A 15,698-nucleotide genomic window follows, 5' to 3' on the forward strand; every position below is an offset into this window, starting at 1 on the left:
ACAATCTAAGGGGGGAGACGTTACACCACGACCGACCGGCCTAGGCGCACCCGGAGCCGAGACGTCAGCAAAAACCCAGCTGAGGCCCGTAGCAACAAGCGGAGGAACCAAACCAGCAACGAAACCATAAATTGACAATCGATGACGACTGCAGGATTCGATCGAACCACGCGGACAAAGGCTGCATCAGAATTGAACCACCGGAGGAACGACGAGTCAGCGGATTTAGTTTATTTAAGCTTTCTAGATTTAATTTTCAATTCAGTCTTGTGTGTAATTCAGTAGTGATCGGACATTAAAGTGTTAATCGTAGTAATAAAGTTTTTTTTTAGTTCCCGCGATAAATCACGGCATAATTTACATATACATATACATAAACATATACATATACATATACATATACATATACATATACATATACATATACATATACATATACATATACATATACATATACATATACATATACATATACATATACATATACATATACATATACATATACATATACATATACATATACATATACATATACATATACATATACATATACATATACATATACATATACATATACATATACATATACATATACATATACATATACATATACATATACATATACATATACATATACATATACATATACATATACATATACATATACATATTCATATACATATACATATACATATACATATACATATACATATACATATACATATACATATACATATACATATACATATACATATACATATACATATACATATACATATACATATACATATACATATACATATACATATACATATACATATACATATACATATACATATACATATACATATACATATACACATACACACACATATATGTGTGTTGATGTTGCTGCTGGTAGAGATGGCAACTCGCTGGCATGTTTCTATCTCTCACACTGAAGTCATTCCAACTTCCACTGAGGGTTTATAGCCAGCTATAAACAAAGTTGCATATTCAATTTCAAACTCTTAAGCGTAAAGTGTGAGAGCCCATATTCAGTGGGCTATTTAGCCAATATTCGCGGTGAATATCATAATATTCACCGCGAATATTGGCTGAACGTTGCGCTGAATATGGGCTATCAAACTTCAGGTAAAAGAGTTAGACCATTGCATTATTTGACAAACTTATAGTACTACTTAACTCGATTCTAGAACTATTTACGTCTCCAACGTTCTGCGGTGATGTAACGGAAACACATCTGACCGGAGATTGGAAGTTGTGGGTTTGAGTCCCACCTACTGAACTATATATTTCGTAGTTTCTACTATCATATTTTCAGTTAATTTAATTTTCTATCTTCATTACTACATTTACTCCTTGAACCAAAATTATGTGTATGTATGTAACGCTCCGATGTACCTTAGAAACGTAGGTAATAAGATCATATGCGTTACGGAATATCATATTCAAATGTAAAATCATTCAAATAAAGTTATAAGGATCAAAATTTAATTATACACAGAGTAGCGAACGGCTTCGGTAGGTTTTCTGCAACAATCTTATGCAGAAACCTGCCGAGGCCGTTCCCTACCCTATATGAAAGGTACTGACTAAGGCTGATATGAACAATTGAAACAGTGACGTTTCGATTACATAACAATCTATAAAAATTTTGCGTGATATATTTGAACGTATAGGGTAGGGAGCCCATTTCAAGCAACTAACGGAGTCTCCTGGATATTGAGACGAAATACTCGAAATGTGTAAGGCGAAATACAAACATAAGCTTATCAATTTGATTACTACCTTTCGCTCTGTCAGCACTTGTTTTCAGAACGTAAAACTGATTTGGCAAACTTTAACAGTAATCAATAAAAGTTTCCAATCGAGGGACACTATTTCAATCATTTCAATTTTTTCTCAGCATCCGAATGGCCCATTCAGGCTGCAATTGTAATTGATTTTTTTCAATTGATGTTTAAAGATTCTTTTGTGTTGAACGGTATTTTAGATATTCGTGAGACAGCTAGTTAATCTAGATTTTCGTTCCCGTCATTGAAACTGCCTGTTTTCTTCAACTGTTTAAAATAGGCGCCACTGCATAACCCTGGAAGATATTCTGCGTCAATTTGAATCCTCGCTTTAAGCAATATTGCGCTCTTTTCTTCTAACAATGCGTCAGTTTTTTTTCGTTTTTCTTAATCAAGAAAGAAATATTTAAACCTAAAATCTGTTTTTCTGTTATTCATCGATGTGTTAACACCATAATGACCATTCATCGATAATTCATGAAGAAAAAGTTGCATTTTCAATTATTTGAAAGTCGGGAGTCAATTTGACGCATAATTATCCTTTTACGCACAGGGTTAGCCGTTCTTTATATTCAAATGTTATTTGCATGTATGTGTAGATGTTTGCATTGTGAATGTGTGCTCATATGTGTGTGAATATATACGTAGTTTCATATGTTCGGTCAAGTTGTGCTGTTGGCTGCCAAAAAATATTACTTAAAGTGAAAAATAAATCAGAAATTATAGGGATGAATTTTTTTCTGAATGTTAGTTTAAATGAAATAGATTTGCACAAATTTAGATGTTTGTGCAAATCTATTTCATTTCAACACACCACCGTAGCTACTCCGTTTTGCGTGTGAGGGGGAGGGGGGTCAAAGAATTTTATTAAAGAAAATGTTATATTTTGTAGAGTAAGTATTTTAAAACCGTTATGTGCTCGACAAAAAAAGTACCTTTACGGAGTACTCGGGTACTCACAAATTAAAATTCTTATAACTTTTGCAGTTTTCCTCCTATTTCGATAGTTTTGGCACCAAAAGATTCAGAAGCTGATTTTTTTAAGAAGCGTTAGTGGTGTCCCGGAAGAATTTTTATAATTCCCGAAAATCCGGTTTTCCGGAATCATATTCCAAAAAAAAAAAAAAACAAACTGCGAATGTGCGTATAGTTGAAAGAAAGCATGGATATAAACTTTATAATTTGTGTCTTACAGTGACAAGCCAACTTGTTGCCAAAAACCTTCTTAACCTATATGAGAAAAAATTGACCTCGGAATTTCGTTTAGCAGTAGAGCTGATGATTTTTCTGAGAAGACGACTATTTTTATTGGCACCCTAATACACAAGTTACGGTTGGGTATTTGTATTCGAGCTCGACGTGAAGACCGCTATTGATTAGCGAAACTGTGTATCCTTCACTTAATTTCTCCAAATGTTCAAATGTCCTGAGGGTGCGACCATGTGCAATCGACAAACTAAGGACAGAAGAGAGTTTTTAAAAGTTCTACTCAGAAGAAACGAATGCATTGAAGGAATTGCAGCGTTAGAAATCCAGCTTGTTCTGATGTAATCAAACATATGAAACTGTGATTGGTTCTTTCTTAAAAATGACACTTAAAAAAACTGACATTTTCACTCCCAGACACTGGACCGGACATTCGAAAGGGAAGTATGCGGATCGTCAGTTTCAACTTTGACGCGAATCAGGCTGGCTCACCAAAAGATTGAATAATTTATTTTTTTTGGCATATGAGCTAGACCAAAAAATTGACTGATATCGTTAACATTGAAAAAACTGGAGACTATTCAACAATGCTTATTGCTTATATTTAAGATTTTTCTTTTGGATTTTTTCACCTAGTATCAATCATATACATGAGAAAATTGCGTGGTGGGGCAATGCAAACGCGTGGGGGGCTAAGCCCTCACTAGCCCCCCCGGTAGCTACGGGCCTGGTTCAACAAAGAATAAAATTTAAATGAGAAAGGCTAGATCTCAACGCTAAATGCATTAATTGGTGTTTTTTATTTACTAACATATTAACTTCTCCGGTGATTTATTTGGTTTCCAAATGTAAACGAAAATTAAACGACAGTTTTTATATAATAAAAGCGTATAATATGTATACAAAATAAGGGTTTGAATACTTACTTCTAGGAATTGACATAGTGTCCAATTTAGGTTCTGGCGTTTCGGGGCCATATCGAAACTGTTTATTTGATGCAGAATTGCTCAGAACAATTCCACCGGTGGCAGAGCGCCCGTTTGCTCCGAATGGCATTGGTGGTTTACGCAGTCGACCGATTGGAATTGCGTTTCCGATTATTTCTCGAGCATTCTTCAGTTTTCTTTCCCGTTCAGTATCATCCGAAACGGATACATTTTCTGTTTTCGAACAAAGCTCATTAACAGAACTAGCATCTGTACGAACCTTATTCAGTAGAGCGATAGAGTTTTCCATGGATCGCCTTGCTTCTTCCAGAGAGAAACTATTGACAGAACTCTTTGAATCGCTCTCTTTAACCTCATATTGATCTGCTTTGGTAATAAATGTATCATCATTTGCGGATAGTGAAGATTGTAAATCAGTGCTACTACTTTGACGACTGTGTGTTGGCGAGCTAAAATCCAGCTCCTGCTTTTTTTGCATTTCAAATGACGACAGTCTGTTAGGAGCAACTGATGAAATAGAGTTCTGCATTGAAGCTTTACGCTCAAATTCTTTTTTATAATTCCCTACAGTAGGAACACCTGGCAATGAAAACTTTTTGAATTTGTCATTGTTTTGATTGTTCATATTTTGAAACCGTTCGGCGGTTTCAAGAATTCTAGATCTTCGTCGCTCTGCGGGCTTAGTAAGACTTTCTTCGGGAAGACTGTTTTTACGCTCTAAGTTTGAAGCTGATTTTATTTGGGAAAATTCTTGATCCTGTTTTGATACTTGATTTACAGCAGCGGTAAGATCTACAGTTTTGTTTTTATTGTAGAACTTTTTATAAGGAACCTTTTCGGTAGGTTTATCAGCCTTTTCAAGTTTCTCTAATCTAGCTTTTACGTTGGATACTGTTTTAGTTGGTGACTCGATTTTTGGAGTGGAGGTAGCTGGGAGGGCTTGTGCATCAATGGTGGCAACTGACTCGTCTGCTGTTTTATCCTTGGTTGAAGGAATAGTTGTTTCTTGAAGTAATTCATCACACATGTTTTCTAAACTTTGTAAATCTTCTAGAACATCCTTAGCAGCAACTGGAGGATTTTCTATAGAATACGGCTCTTCAACTGCTTCGGTTGCAGTCATAGTAGACGCAATATCCGAAACTGAACTAGGATGCGATGGAGGCAAACTTTCAACATCCATCGCCTCCGGGATCACAGGTTGAGATTTACCTAATTTTAGTCGATCATTTGCTTTCTCTTTTTTCTTTACAGTTCCAGGTGCGTTTTCAGTCGATACAGTTGGTTCCAGTTTACGTTTTGGTTGAGCTGGGCTTATTTCAGATGGTGTTATAGTTCGCGTTGGTGAGGGCATAAGTGCTGCTTCACCTCCAGCTGCCACCATGTCTAATATGCGTCTTTCTGCCTCTGTTCCAGCCATATCGATAATAGAACCAACTGAATGACTACGTTGGATTCGTTCGTTCGTCTTGCTTTCTTCTTTAGCACTTCCCACAACCACTTGATCCGCAGTCACAGACGGCGGTGCTAAGGATAATAACACATCCAGTCGCACAGGTGTCTGGTTAGCTAATTCTTCGGCAAGATCCAAACAACATTCGTCATATCCTTCGTTTACCCACCAATGGTTACAGATTTGCTCTATATTGGCTCTTCGTTGGGGGCATACCGTAAGCATTTCTCGTATAAGCGGAGATGCCCTTGACGGTTTTTTGGGTTCGAAATAATCACCTTGACTAATTTGCTTTACAAGTCGTTTGAAATTGGCACCATCAAATGGCATTGCACCATAGACTAGAGTATATAATAAAACACCCAGCGACCAGCAATCCACTTCTGGACCTAGATAGGGTGTACCTTTTACAATTTCAGGCGATGCATAAAGTGGAGAACCGCAAAATGTCGCCAGCAGTCTTTGTTCATCAAACACATTTGACAATCCGAAATCGGCAATCTTAGCATTACCATTTTCATCTAGTAGTATATTTTCTAATTTAAGATCACGGTGACAGATTTTATGTTTATGACAATAATATATGGCTGTAGCAACCTGTCGGAAGATACGTCGGGCCTCCTCTTCAGAAAGTACTTTGCGCTCGGATAGGTAGTCGTACAATTCGCCGCCAGCCGCAAACTCCATGACTAGAACCATTTTTTCACGATTTTCAAACACTGAAAATAGAACCAAACGTATGAAGATTTAATATCGAAAATTCAACATCATCAGTATGTGTGCGTGTATGTGTGTGTAGCATTTCCCGGTATTGGTTTTTGCTAACTGTGCAATGGCATCAGGTCTTTCCATTATATTATATTTACACTATTGTCCTGCCTGCATTCTCTTATGATTATTCGAAACACAAATAAATTTGATATTGGATAACTGAATATCATATATGACATATAGTGCACTACCAGCCACAAAGCAGCTTTCTGGAGAGAATTCACAGTATCAGCTGTGAAAAGAATATATTTATGTTATTGAAAAGTTATCAAGAATTTTTTCGTTAGTACTTGTACTATCCACTGTCTAACATCTTGTCCTGATTGACACGTACGTAGACGATGACAGTTTCGTTTTGGCATACTTCACATATATTGTTTTGTAAGTTACCACTCCCGTACTTAAACAATTTTTGCTTGTTGGATATTAAATCAATCATTAACAAAAATACCGTAAAACGGGGTGAATAGAAACAGTGGGGCGAATAGAAACAAAACTTCTAACCTTGAAAATTTATATTACAAGTTTTTGATAACATTCGAAAATCATTTAAAAAAAGTTTCTGTGGTAGTTCATTGGTAAACAAGCCCTCCAAAACCATTTATGTGTAAGAAGCACTACTATCAGTTTGCTAAGAAAGATTCAAAATGGAGGCTCAAGTTCAGAGCGATTCCGAGTGCCGAAAAACTTTGGCTATGGAAGCCATTTTGTGCCACCCCGAGCTTGTTCGTGTGCTGTACTGGGTAGGCAGTAAAGCATTTCAAGTTTTTACAGTGAATTTGAGGATTGCCGCAAGGTATTCATAAACCTTTTACTTATATTTCACCGGAAACTCCTGGTTTGTCAATTTACGGGGCGAATAGAAACAACGCCATAGCGAATATTTTTACTCAAAAACAAGTATTTTTGAGAAATGAAATCATATTTTTATGTAAAAGGATGCCTGAAACTTGTTTTGTACAATTTCAGCCCGTATTGGTCAGGACTGATAAACGAAAAGGTTCAAAATCGTATAAAAAACTGGATCCACTCTGCTTGATGCAAGGTACAAGACGGTTACCGTAAACTGGGGTGACTTTGATCACCGGGGTGACTTTGATCACTGTACCTCTTTTTTGAAAATGTGGTAAAAAAGCGTTCATAGTGCTTGGGATTTGTCGTAATCTTCACTGATTGTGTCGATATATGTCTGCATTGCTACTATTCATGCATTTCCTACTATTTAAAGAATGTTTTTCATGCTAAAATATTAATTGAAAATAAAGTGTATTTTTGGCGATTTTTGTTGCATACAAACAATCGGTTCAAGCAGCTTCAAAACTACAAGTTGCAAGACGTAAAGTTTTTTTATTTTGTTCCCAGATTAGTTCTTAAGATGAACAATTATTATAACAATACATTTTATTGTTATTTTTGCAAGTTTTTCCTCGAAGGTAATGTTGAGTCCCAATATTCTCTACAGCGAGAAGTAACATGTAAATTTGGACAATTTCATAAGTCATATTCCTCGTGGACTAGTTTTTGATGATTTTAGGCTACCTTCCCTCTCAGTGGATAATCATTCATATATATTCTAAAAATTTTGTATGAATCTTGGACATTCGCCATTATAAACTGTTTACGTAGAATGTGAATGGCCCCCAAATTGCTTTCCATATTTATAAACTCGTTTAAGTCCTTTAATTGCTGTTCAATTTAGTGGAAGTAGCAAAGTGTTACTTCAAATTCATTAAAACAATGAAGTGATCAATGTCACCCCGGAATGATGATTGGTGTAAAATTTTTAGAGCATATTTAAAAACAGCAAAATTGTTACTAAACTTTTGAAGTAGTGACTGAATCTTTCTCAATGCATGCCAGTACTTGTTTTGAAAATATCACAGATAAATGTTTTCAGTATATTCTGAAAATATTTGAGATACAAACAAAAAAGTGATCAAAGTCACCCCAGTTTACGGTACGTAAAAATAACTGTCTCTTCGTTAAGCGGTCGCGAAATATGGAATCAACTTCTTCAGCTCCCATCAGAACCCAATATAGCAGATAACCAACCTATTGGCCTAAAACTTGACGAAAGTCTGATTTATTTGCTGCGTGATGCTTGACATGAATTGACAAAGACATCAGCAACCCAAAAAAATGGACCAAGATTCCAGTTCTACATTTCCGCTATTTAAATACTTTTTAACGTTTATTTGCATCCCATATCAATAAAGTTAATGTAATTGTTCTGTTGTCTCCAAAATAAAATGCGAATATTTCAACAGAACAAGAAAAACGCTGTCGACTGATGAGTGTTTCTATTCGTCCCATTGCGGGGTGAATAGAAACATGCAACATTTCTTTCAATGAAAAAGTGAATTATTTATTTAATAAAATAGTATTTACACCCGTGATAGAGACCCATGTTTCAAAGCTTTTATATTCGTTCTAGACATGACAGTATTTTTTGTACACTGCAAGATATAGCGTAACTGTTACTATTCACCCCGTTCCACGGTACATTAGATCTCTCAGAAGATGGCAAGAAAGAGGAACATAGAAACTTCCATGCTGTCTGCCGATTCACACTTGCGTAAGCATCCTCACCTTGGGGAATGAACTTTTACTGTCCTATAAACAATCGATAGATTTCTTTAAAGAATCAGTTGCATTTTTTTTCACATTTATCTGACACGGTGCAATACAAAATAATGTTTTCCGGAGCCAGTTATATTCAGTGTCTTACTTTTTAAAGTATCTTACAAACTGAGAGCAAATAAAATCTTATCTTAATCATAAAATCTTGCTGCCGACTACGAGCTGAAATTAAATCTAAAATTAACCAATATATACTTTTAAAACAGTGATTTGTTGTTGGGGCGTTTTTTTTTTTGTATGCCTGAAGGGTATTGTGACTAAAAAAGACCACCGCGACCATCATATTGATTATCTTTTGTGGCAGGCCCGGATTGCTGTACACAGATTACGAGGTACCCGTACTCATTGATATACAGAGTGACAAAAAAGTCCGGTCACACAGGAAAATCTCAATATTTCAAAGAATAAGAAGAAAATCTGAATCTGGCTTTCATAGCTTTATTCAGTAACTCATAAAGATACTTCACAGACGATATCTCGGAATTACACCACCTTTCTCTGTTCGAACCAGCTTCAGACGTCTCGGAAAGTCGTCGCAAGTGGCGCGCACGTGTTCCATCGGCATCTCATCCCAGATTTTCGTGATAACTCGCTTGAATTGCTCCAAATTTGTTATTTTATAGTCGTTCAGCTTCGACTTCATGTATCCCCACACCAAATAATCCAGTGGATTCAGATCCGGAGACGACGGAGGCCATTCATTCTTCGAAATAAAATCGGTCGAGTATTCCTCACACTACGCCTGAACAACCTTTGCGGTGTGGGATGGGGCGCCATCTTGCTGGAAGCAGTAGTAATCGTCTACAAACAATAGTTCAGCTTAAAGCAGAATATTTTTATTCAAAACCGGGTCCAGGTAGTACGCTGCGTTGATTTTGACCCCTTTATCGATAAAAATAAGAGGCAGTTTACCTCTCTTGCAAATGGCTCCCCTAACCATCAATGACGTCTTATTTTGGAACCGGGAAACGTTCAACTTGTCCGCAGGAGCTTGCTGGAGGCTCACACTCCAAACTCGATCATTTTGGCGATTGACTAATCTCGTCATCTGCGCGCCAACTGAGCAACTCCCGCGACCGTTGGTACCTCTTGTCCTTTGTAGCTTTGGTAACCCCATGAACCACCTGTTTTTTGTACGGTGTAAGTTTTACATCCTTGCGCAGAAGCAGGCGAATTGATTCTCGGTTCATTTTAAGGTTCCTGGCCAGCTTCCGTGCAGATTGGGCGGGATTCCGGCGAATCCGATCTCGTATAATCTTTTTCAGCCTTGGAGTTCTCACAGACCTTGGTCGTCCAGATCGTGCCTTGTCCTCGGTACCTCCGGTCTCTAGGTACCGATTTATGGTCCGGTACACGAATTTCCGGTTAATTCCGAGCGGTTTTAGGTGTTTGAATATGTGTCCGGGTTTGTACCCTTTCACATATTCAGCGATAACAGCTGCCATGGCTCACAACTCAATGTAAACAAACTGCACAGAAACGAAACTCTACCACTTTGGGCAGCAAAGTTAACCCTTTCATTTGACTTATAGATGGCACCAGAGAGATGCAACATGTAGGCTACAGGCGACCCCAAAAAAGTGTGACCGGACTTTTTTGTCACCGTGTAGTAGGGTTGGTTGGTAGTAATGCTGTGCCCCAATTTGGTATCACATAGTCAAATAGACTAACGACTTTTTGGGATAAGAGTTCCATACCTGATATGGTGTTAAAAGGTAATGTCCGAAAAAGGGGGCGATCGGATGTTTTTCAAACAGCCATACATGAGGAGCAGCGTATGTTCAGGGTTCTTCGGGCCCTGAGGGTATCTTGCGGGGTCTATTTACTGGTTATCCGCGATTCAATCGTGTTCTTGCCGTTATGTTGAATGTAGGCGGAAGGGAGTGGGGATTTCAGGAAAACGCATATAAGGGACATGTATGGAAGGTTAAGGTTCGTCAAAACATCACGTACAAGAACAACCGGCTGTCTACCTCCGGCCTGAAGAGAAGCTATTAATTTGGACCTGGTGTCACGGTGACATGACCAGACAACGTACTCTATATTGTGATAACCTTTATCACAGGCCCAGGTACCACTTATGTTGAGCCCAATACGCCGGAGATACGCGTCAAACCTATTAGGGACACAGGCCGAGAAATAACGCAAATGAAATCCCGACCTACATCCAACCTCTTGATACACGGGTTCGTCGATACCTCGGGGATAATGAAATGTAATCACCTTCCCAGTTCCCCTTTGGTCCACCAATTTTGCCAACTAATGATGGTACTCTGACGTACAAATACGAAAAATCCATTGAAAGTCTCCATTAAAAGTGGTCTTTCGTAAATTTTACCGTTTGTTGCTTCCACCTTAGCCAAAGAGTCCGTTTTTTATTGCCCGGTATCGAGCAGTGAGAAGGGACCCACCAAAGGTAAGATTGAAACGAATTTTCGGATTAAGCACTTAGATGTTCCCGTATTTTCCCAAGGAAATACGGAGAGTGCTTAACATCTTTCATCGATCGGAGAGCCTCAAATGAATTGAGACTGTCCGTAAAGATGGAATAATGTTCCGTGGATTTTTTCAATAACCCCCAGGGGATAATGAATTGCAGCAAATTCTGCAAGGTGAACAGAAGCATTGCTTGAAAAGCGATCTAAATTTGATTGTGACTACGATGAATACACATGCTTCTTTCGTTTGATTTAAACCTTTGAACGGCAGAAACGATCTGTCGAACGAAAAAAAGTTCTTCTCTTTCTCTCGTGTGACGATTTTTGCCTTTCTCCTAGAAAGGTATAGCAATCACTGAAGAAACCAAAGGTATAAAAATGCTCCAAAGGGTCGAATCTCGTATCAATCGACTTAGTTCGACGAGCTGAGCATTTCCTGTATGTGTGTGTATGTGTATGTGTGTGTATGTGTGTATGTGTGTGTATGTGTGTGTATGTGTGTACATGTGTGTGTGTGTGTGTATGTGTGTATGTATGTAACGCTCTCCAAATCTCACACGATTTTCTCAGAGATGGCTGGACCGATTTCCATGGAATTAATTGCAAATGAAAGGTCTAGTTGTCCCATAAGACCCTATTGAATTTTATTGTAATCGGATTTTTAGTTTTGAGGTTATGTATCAAAATGTGAAAATCACAAAACTTCATTATCTCAGAAACTACACAACCGATTTGAACAATATTGGTATCAATAGAACGGGCTTGTTTTTTGAACCATTTGTGAAAAAAATTTATAATGATTGGACATGTCGTTCAAAAGTTATGCAAAGAAACGTGTTTCAAAGACTGTTTAAACTCACTCACTTTTCTCAGAGATGGCTGGACCGCTTTTCACCAAATTAGTGTCATATAAAAGTTTTGTTGCCCCATGAGACCCTATTGAATTTTATTGTTATTGGACTTTAACTTTTCCCGTTATGTATAATTAATGGGAAATCAGGCAATTGACATCATGATTCCACTTGCCCCTTTTTAACCCGTAAAGACCCGGGACGGAACTTGTTTTTTGAAAATGCTCGTTCTCAGCACTGGAACGGCCGATTTGAGGAAACTTGGAATTTTATTCAAGGGGAATAGTTGCTCTAAGTATTGATAAAGGTGCCACCCCTCTGGACCCCTCCCCGTTTTCGTGAGACGCAAAAATGTCTGTGTTTTTTTCGAATTTTTCAAACAGATTGAGCAAACACTGGGAATTTTCATACCTATCAATTGCTCCATGTATCAAATCATGTCAGGTAGATGAAATATGGTATGTAAGAGTGAATTTTGGAGTTTCTAAATTATTTCAGTACAATATCACAAAACTACGTATTTTCATAAAAATTCAAACAACAAAACCGTTTTTCAAATTTTAAGCTTTGAATTCACTAAAGTACGAGTTCTTATGAAAACTTGATTTTATCCAAATCAGTGCACGCTAGAAAAAATCTTTCACCATCTATGAATTCGGAAGACGTTACTCTAAAAATATAGAGCTTAAAAATTTAAGAACTAGGTTGAAACCTACCGTAGGAGACTGAAAAAATCAGGTTTCCATGAAAATACGTGCTTTGGTGAATTTAAACTGGTTTTTTTTTAAATGTTTGCATCCTAAAATGAATATTTCATCGCGTATGGATTCAGGAGACCTTGCCGCAAAAATGTAGAGCTTAAAATTTGAAAAACGGTTTTGTTGTTTGAATTTTTATGAAAATACGTAGTTTTGTGATATTGTACTGAAATAATTTAGAAACTCCAAAATTCACTCTTACATACCATATTTCATCTACCTGACATGATTTGATACATGGAGCAATTGATAGGTATGAAAATTCCCAGTGTTTGCTCAATCTGTTTGAAAAATTCGAAAAAAACACAGACATTTTTGCGTCTTACGAAAACGGGAAGGAGTCCAGAGGGGTGGCACCTTTACCAATACTTAGAACAACTGTTCCCCTTGAATAAAATTCCAAGTTTTCCCAAATCGGCCGTTCCAGTGCTGAGAACGAGCATTTTCAAAAAATAAGTTCCGTCCCGGGTCTTTACGGGTTAAACTGTAGGTTCTTGAAGTAATGGGAAAATAAGCTAGAATATGATATAACTTTGTAAGGAAAAGTCATGAAGATATAAGGCCTTTGGCAAAAATGTGTGTTTTGTGTGCTCTAACAATTCCTCCCTTTCGTGTAAAATGCAACTAAGAAAAGTTAAGTACAAAAAACAAACTTTTAAGTGAGTTCCATGTAATATAATTTATAACTTTGTACCGAAAGAAGATAGAGTTTTCATTTGTTCAACAAAGTTTCATATTTTTGAATCTTCTATAACTTTGCTTAATAAACTATTCATCTATCTCTTAACATAAAAAAGTTAATTATTTTTTTTAGTATAGTAAACTTTTCGTACTTTTTGACAATTTGTGAATATGCGGGTCATTCATACAAACAATTGTTCCGAAGACACTTTTAAGCTAGGATGAAGGTGAAAGGTGCTATGAAATTAAGTTTCACTTTTTGCCTTATTTGACAACTGTGCAGTGTAATCGGACTTTTATTTTAACCATTATGTGTTAAATTGTAAAAATATTGAAAGTCAATTTTTTCAAAGATTACACGACTTATTTGAAGAAAACAGGTATCAAACGAACAGGTTGTTCCTCAAACTTACAACGAATCTAAGCCCAAAGGCTGTTTAAAACTAGCTGCTTTGATCAAAGTTCGAAATTAAGAGTCATTATGATAGAAAAACTATTTATTTAGTACAAATATTACGTCAAATTTCAAATACTATGCTCCAATTATTCCTTCAAATACAACATCAATATTCTAAAATTCAAAGAGTGGATATACCTTTATTGGATTATATTTGGCAATTAAAGGATATTTTCCAGAAACCGGATGTCGCAAATTCGGATTTTAAAATGCAGTATGGAGTTGATTCCTGGCCTCTGAGCACCATCCCAGGTACTGAAAAACTCACATAGCGTAATGTTTGTCCCAGAAACCGGAAGCTCCTGTCTAGTAATTTAAAATGGCGTCTGAAGCTGATTTCTGGCCTCCGGGTATCATACCGCTACCCCAAATCGTATTGGATGATATTTGTCACTTTAGGCTGTTGATCGGGAACTGTCGCCATCGAAATATCCAGATCAGGCAGTTCGGCAATTTTATGATAGATTTTATGATTTTATGATTATCAGGCAACCAGAAGTGGGATTAAAAATAGGGTTTGAGTATACTGGGTATAATCCAGGTTTCAAGAACCAATATTAATTGGTATTTGCCCATTCATTGGATGCCACTCAGAAACGATCAGTAATATCAACTGCGGTAAAGAATTTCATTTTCACTGATAAGATCATTCAAATTAATGTATGAGGAACAACATTTAATTATGAATTATTCGAAATCTACTGACTAAAGTTGACATAAGCAATCTAAATATTAATACGCAGTATATGAGTACAAATCGATTATACCGGTCTCACCGCTAGGTAGATTAATTTAGGTTTTTCTAATGATAGCGACCGCAGTTTCGGAGAAACCGATCTTAAATCTCTCTCGCTCGATCATTTACCATGTGTATTGAAGGAGCTTTTGTTCTTGACTTGACTTGGTATGACTGGCTATTTGTACGGTCAGAAAGCGATCGATGACTGTTTTTCTTTTGCTGTATCGATTGGGATTGGGGCACTGTTCACAGATACACGATATTTTTTGGTGGAGAACTTTGTTGTTGTTGTTGATGTTTAGCGATTATGGCTTGAAGGCAAATGAGGTGGTGATATAGTTTGATCATTTCTTTATACGAAATGCTCAAATCCGTCGTAGTTATAGCGTCGCAAAGCGCCGACAGGCGCGTCAAAGCATAGTATTATCCGTTTAGTTGAAAATTGTAGTTGTCGACTGGCGACAATTGATTTCACTCTCATGCCGCACATTATACTTTACGTTGCAAATAGTGCGCTGTATAGCGCATCTGATGTGCTATACATTACTACCCACGTAAAGATATTTAAAGTCGCGCGCAACGAAAGTCGCGATTTCGATTTAGTGCTGCGACGTTAATATTTGGGCACGAGTAGTGTTTTTACATCTGCCAACGCGGCTAGCATAATACCTTATGTTGCGGTGCGCGCGGCTGTGATGACAAATGACAAATCACACTCTGCAATTGAGTTGATGATTCATTCTGTGCCGAACACGCATCAGTACTGGACGTGTTTGGTGATCGGTCCGATAGAGTATAAAACAAAAGACGTGTGAACAAGTGTTGGCATTGTTTGCCTGGTCGAGTGAAATAAATCCGGGTTCAAGGTCGTTCCTTTGTGCAACTGTTTCGCATCGTGACTGCCAGCTGGTGCGTAAGCCGATTTGGCTGCTGGCTGGATTGTGCTACAGCAGTGGACGAG

General features: G+C 37.3%; 2 protein-coding genes across 13 annotated transcripts in view; one reads left to right on the forward strand and one right to left on the reverse strand.

Moving 5' to 3' along the window:
* The window catches only part of LOC129722120 (probable serine/threonine-protein kinase DDB_G0282963), a 197,843-nt gene that overhangs the window by 134,817 nt on the left and 47,328 nt on the right, over positions 1–15,698 (reverse strand). For all 12 annotated transcript variants that reach the window (XM_055676039.1, XM_055675877.1, XM_055675394.1 and 9 more), the window contains one exon: positions 3,929–6,121. In XM_055676039.1, the coding sequence (XP_055532014.1) occupies positions 3,929–6,101 (2,173 nt within the window). In that variant the 5' untranslated portion in view covers positions 6,102–6,121. The remainder of the gene's footprint in view (positions 1–3,928; positions 6,122–15,698) is intronic.
* Positions 1–15,698, forward strand: part of LOC129723146 (uncharacterized) — a 425,361-nt gene that overhangs the window by 87,103 nt on the left and 322,560 nt on the right. The gene's annotated exons all lie outside the window — the stretch shown is intronic.

This window comes from Wyeomyia smithii, chromosome 1, assembly GCF_029784165.1.
Source record: "Wyeomyia smithii strain HCP4-BCI-WySm-NY-G18 chromosome 1, ASM2978416v1, whole genome shotgun sequence".
NCBI lineage: Eukaryota > Metazoa > Arthropoda > Insecta > Diptera > Culicidae > Wyeomyia > Wyeomyia smithii.